The 5,341-nt window shown below is 26.4% G+C and overlaps 1 protein-coding gene across 1 annotated transcript; it reads left to right on the forward strand.

Annotated features, from left to right (window-relative positions):
- On the forward strand, window positions 1-3,744 carry LOC122858419 (GATA zinc finger domain-containing protein 14-like). The gene is made up of 11 exons (XM_044161349.1): window positions 1-96; window positions 1,644-1,766; window positions 1,906-1,986; window positions 2,130-2,189; window positions 2,342-2,401; window positions 2,553-2,612; window positions 2,762-2,821; window positions 2,968-3,027; window positions 3,101-3,184; window positions 3,287-3,524; window positions 3,623-3,744. Exons 1-11 carry the CDS (start codon window positions 1-3, stop codon window positions 3,742-3,744), a joined length of 1,044 nt encoding a protein of 347 aa, XP_044017284.1.
- The last annotated feature ends 1,597 nt before the right edge of the window (window positions 3,745-5,341 follow it).

Here is a 5,341-nt window from a genome sequence, read left to right on the forward strand (position 1 = left end):
ATGGTTGATTTAGTTAAATTTATTTTAGCAATTAATTTGATTTCTGTGCCTGTTGGTTCAATTGTGTTTGAGTGTGACTGGGTGTTAGCCGTTGTGGTGAATCTCCACCCTGATTCACTGGCTTCGCATCGTTTTTTGATAATTCAGATTCGAGTCTAGCTCTAATTTCTTTATACATGTTACATCTAGATATATCATGTCCCCATCTTTTACAAATTTCACATTGACCACTGTATGTTTTTGTAAATTGAGAATTATTATTATTATAATTACGATTATTATTTAATTGTGGGCGATCATAAGAATTTCTTTGATAATACCCGGTTGTTTGATTCTGATAGTTATTACGTTGATATGAATTATTATTTTCACGAATATTATTATTGGCATTTCTGTTAGAATAATATCCCTGTGTTGGTGGAGTTTTATTTTGTTCCCCATTAGAAGTACTTGGTTTGTCATTTGACTGAATGGACTCGTTATTATTAGTATTATTATTATTATGAACAAATGGTTTATATTGATAATTATTATTATATGGTTTATTAGTTACTTCATTATTATTTTTCTGACCAATGGTAGTAACAACATTAATATCGTTAGGACGTCTGAGTTTAATTGTTTCAACATGCTCATTATATAATTTCTTACTAGCGTTCCAGACATCTAAAAATTTTTCACATTTAATTTGTTTACATTCCAATACCATACGTACATCGCGAATTAATCCTCTAATAAATTGTCTAATAACTTTCTCTTCAATTTTGTCATTATTCATTCGCCCAAATCCGTCATTATCTCCCTCATTACAATCAATTAAATCACTATATAATTTGTAAACTCGATTACCATATTCATCAATATTTTCATAAATAATTTGGAATTACAAACTGGAATTTGTGTAAGTCCAGTATGTGTGAGGCGTGTCAATGTGGATGATCGACCTGTAGATGTTGTAGTAGTCTGAACTTAACACAACGATATGTCAATAATTCAATGATAATGGAATTTTTGTTTAGTGATTGGTTTTAAAATAATTAACACAATTTTTATTTAATGTTGAATATTTAATTAATGATTAAAAAGTATACGTTGAGATTAAAAACAAGAGTGAGTGTTGTGACATTGTTACAGTTTTTATAATCTTGGTTTTGAAAAATAATTTGTGGTAGGAATATTGCTTTGACCAATCCTAAAACATTGTTCCCATGATAGTCAGCAAATTCTTGTATATGAAATCTTACAGACTTATATTTTATTTTATTAATTTTTAGAATTAAAAATGAATAAATCGGCGAAAAAATATTCCCGTTGACTGTTGTTGCTATATGATCTTAAATGTTGGTATAAATGATTGTGTTACATCCGGTGAATTTAATTCTAATATTGTAGACTATGCAAATACGTCACAGAATTTATTTTTTTTTTATTTTTTATATAGTTCTAAATGTAAATGTTCAGTTTTTTTTTTATATCGATAATTCAATCGAATTCGTTCTGTTCTTCTTGCAGATAACTGGATTATAAATAGCGTAGACTAAAAATTAGCTATAAAATTAACTAATAAATTTATTTTTCTCGAATTTCTTAATATTTAAAAGTTAAAAAACTTACATGTAATTAATGTTTTTCGTTTTTGACAGATTGATATTCATCAGTCAAAAAATTTTGATTCGGGTTCTCTACTCTTGATTGGTGAGCCTACACATCTATCATCTTCTTTATCTCTTCGTGCAAATGCCCTCCAAAACACCGAAAATAATCAGGTATTAATATATCAGACATATATATATATATACAGCATAAGTTATCAAAAGTAAAACTTGTACTACATTTTTTATTTTTATGATGATTTGAAAAATTATCATGTTAAAATTTCTTTATTATTTTTATTTTGTGTTTTAGATCGTTCAAAATGATTTAGATCAGGTACATACTGATTTACATGATGGACGAAATGATGCCAATAGTGTTATTAATAATGAGGTAGAAATAATAATAATGATAATAATAATAATAGTAATGTAATAACGTGTATATATATACTGTAAAACGTTAAATGTATTTTTATATAATAACGAATTAAAATTAGAATTTAGTATTTCTATTGGTTTTATTTTGTGTTTTAGATTGTTGAAAACGATTTACAAAACAGACAAAATATCGATCACGATAATGCTAATAATGAGGTAATAATAATTATAATAATAATAATAATATTAATAATAATAATTATGTTATAACGTGTTCATATATACTATAAAACGTTAACTGTATTTTTATATAATAACGAATTAAAATTAGAATTTAGTATTTCTATTGGTTTTATTTTGTGTTTTAGATTGTTGAAAACGATTTACAAAACAGACAAAATATCGATCACGATAATGCTAATAATGAGGTAATAATAATTATAATAATAATAATAATATTAATAATAATAATTATGTTATAACGTGTTCATATATACTATAAAACGTTAACTGTATTTTTATATAATAACGAATTAAAATTAGAATTTAGTATTTTTATTGGTTTATTTTGTGTTTTAGATTGTTGAAAACGATTTACAAAACAGACAAAATATCGATCATGATGATGCTAATAATGAGGTAATAATAATAATAATAATAATAATATTAATAATAACAATTATGTTATAACGTGTTCATATATACTATAAAACGTTAACTGTATTTTTATATAATAACGAATTAAAATTAGAATTTAGTATTTTTATTGGTTTTATTTTGTGTTTTAGATTGTTGAAAACGATTTACAAAACAGACAAAATATCGATCATGATGATGCTAATAATGAGGTAATAATAATAATAATAATAATATTAATAATAATAATTATGTTATAACGTGTTCATATATACTATAAAACGTTAACTGTATTTTTATATAATAACGAATTAAAATTAGAATTTAGTATTTTTATTGGTTTTATTTTGTGTTTTAGATTGTTGAAAATGATTTACGAAACAGACAAAATATCGATCATAATGATGCTAATAATGAGGTAATAATAATAATAATAATAATAATAATAATAATAATATGTTTACTTATATTGAAATCTTCATAATTTTCAGAATGAACGAGATGAAAATAGACCATTTTCTCATGAAGTAGATGGGATTCAAGTAGGAGATAACATCGATCGTTCAAATCCTCGGGTAATTTCTCAATAGTTTATAAATTTTAATTTGAAATTTAAAATATATTTTTTTAACGATATTATATTTTAAAAAAGATTTTGTTTATTTTTATTTTTTTAGGTTTGGACTCACTTACATGGAGCAGTATATATCAAACAAGCAAAACTTCGTCGTCTTTGTCTGGATGGGAAAGCTGAAAAAAGGAACTTAGCCAGATCAGTCAGTCGACAACTTATGAACATGCTGGTACCAAGAGACGTACTAGCTGTCCATTCGTTGTCTGGCAAAAGTTCCCCAGCTTTTCCAGATAAACCCCCTTTACCGCGAATTGATTCACGGATTACTGAAGCGATTTTTCGTAAGTTCTCATTTATTAATTATTTAACTGTTATTAATTAAATTTTATTATTAATGTAATACAATATATTGCAATTTTTTTTTTTTTTGTTATTGCAGAGTATATCAAAAAAGAAATTATGCCCAATGCAGTAAGAGCAGACTGCAATGCTGGCATTACTGGCATCTGTGCTGATGCAGCTAAAACTTGCAGACGACGTCGTAATAGAAATGCCAATTAAAATAATATTATATCGTAAGAAGAGTGCCTTTATTGATATATCATGATTTTTTTATAAAAGTTGAAAAAAAATTCAATATAATACATATAAATAACATTTATCAAATCTAAAAACATTGTTTGCTTTAAAATATTAATAATAATAATGATAATAATAATAATAATAATAATTTATTTACTTATTTACTTACTTATTTACTTACTTACATTAGATGCTTTACATGAATTTGTTCTATAAGATCTTGACACTAATCTTATTGGATTTCATATCAATAAGAATTTTTCTTACAGGAGTTTGTCTTACATGGTATATTTTTCTATTGGATTGTTTTATAAGGATAAGTCTTATAGACGCTTTTTGATAGGTCAACGATGTCTTATTGGAGAACAATGTCTTATTGGACCCGTCATCAAACAATTCTTATAGGATTTTATATCAATAAGAATTTTTCTTACAGGAGTTTGTCTTACATGGTATATTTTTCTATTGGATTGTCTTATAAGGATAAGTCTTATAGACGCTTTTTGATAGGTCAAAGATGTCTTATTGGAGAACAATGTCTTATTGGACCCGTCATCAAACAATTCTTATAGGATTTTATATCAATAAGAATTTTTCTTACAGGAGTTTGTCTTACATGGTATATTTTTCTATTGGATTGTCTTATAAGGATAAGTCTTATAGACGTCTTTTGATAAGTCAACGATGTCTTATTGGAGAATAATGTCTTATTGGACCCATCATCAAACAATTCTTATAGGATTTCATAACAATAAGAATTTTTCTTACAGGAATTTGTCTTACATGGTATATTCTTACAGGTTTATCCTATAAGAATCAGTTTGTCAGTGGAGAAAAATTTTCTTATTGGAAAACGACCAAATTCTTATAAGCAAAGCGTATAAGACCTAGAAATAAGACAGCCTTATCAGACTGTTCTATACGATTTTTTCGTACGTGTAGCTAGGCCCTAGAAATCACAGGAAATGATAAAAAACAAGGTATGGTGCGCGCAGCATCGCTACGCCATTTTTAAACTTTCGCTGCCATATGACATACTGCTAATCAGATAGAGCAGGTTGACCAATCAATATTCTGGGGCGAATTTATCAGATACAGGACGCCAACTTGGTAAAAACTTCAAATATCGACAAAATCGACAGAAATTTATTTTTTACAAAAAAACGGGGGGCCGGTTTATCATATATTTATATCTTTTTAAATAAGGCACCAAAAAATCCGATAATAGGCTCATTTGAAAGAGGAACCTCGATTTATATAATCAAACTGTTGTTATTTTTTTTTTTCGATTGCTCAATCAAAAGATATGGACTTGACTATAAATCAATGACGTCACACGCACGAACTTAAAAGACATATATCCCCGGCAGTCTCTCGTTTTTGAACAACTTTAACGAGAGACCCTACCGGGTCTCATGATATCGCCATTTTCTGTATACAAATTTATAAAGTTGTATACAACCATATATGGAATTTATAGATCAAATTCAAGAATGGTTGTATACAAACATAGATAGTTGTATACAAGTTTATATGCCGTGACTTTCAAAAATTTATTAATATTATAAAAAAAAAA

The sequence above is a fragment of the Aphidius gifuensis genome, linkage group LG1, assembly GCF_014905175.1.
Source record: "Aphidius gifuensis isolate YNYX2018 linkage group LG1, ASM1490517v1, whole genome shotgun sequence".
NCBI lineage: Eukaryota > Metazoa > Arthropoda > Insecta > Hymenoptera > Braconidae > Aphidius > Aphidius gifuensis.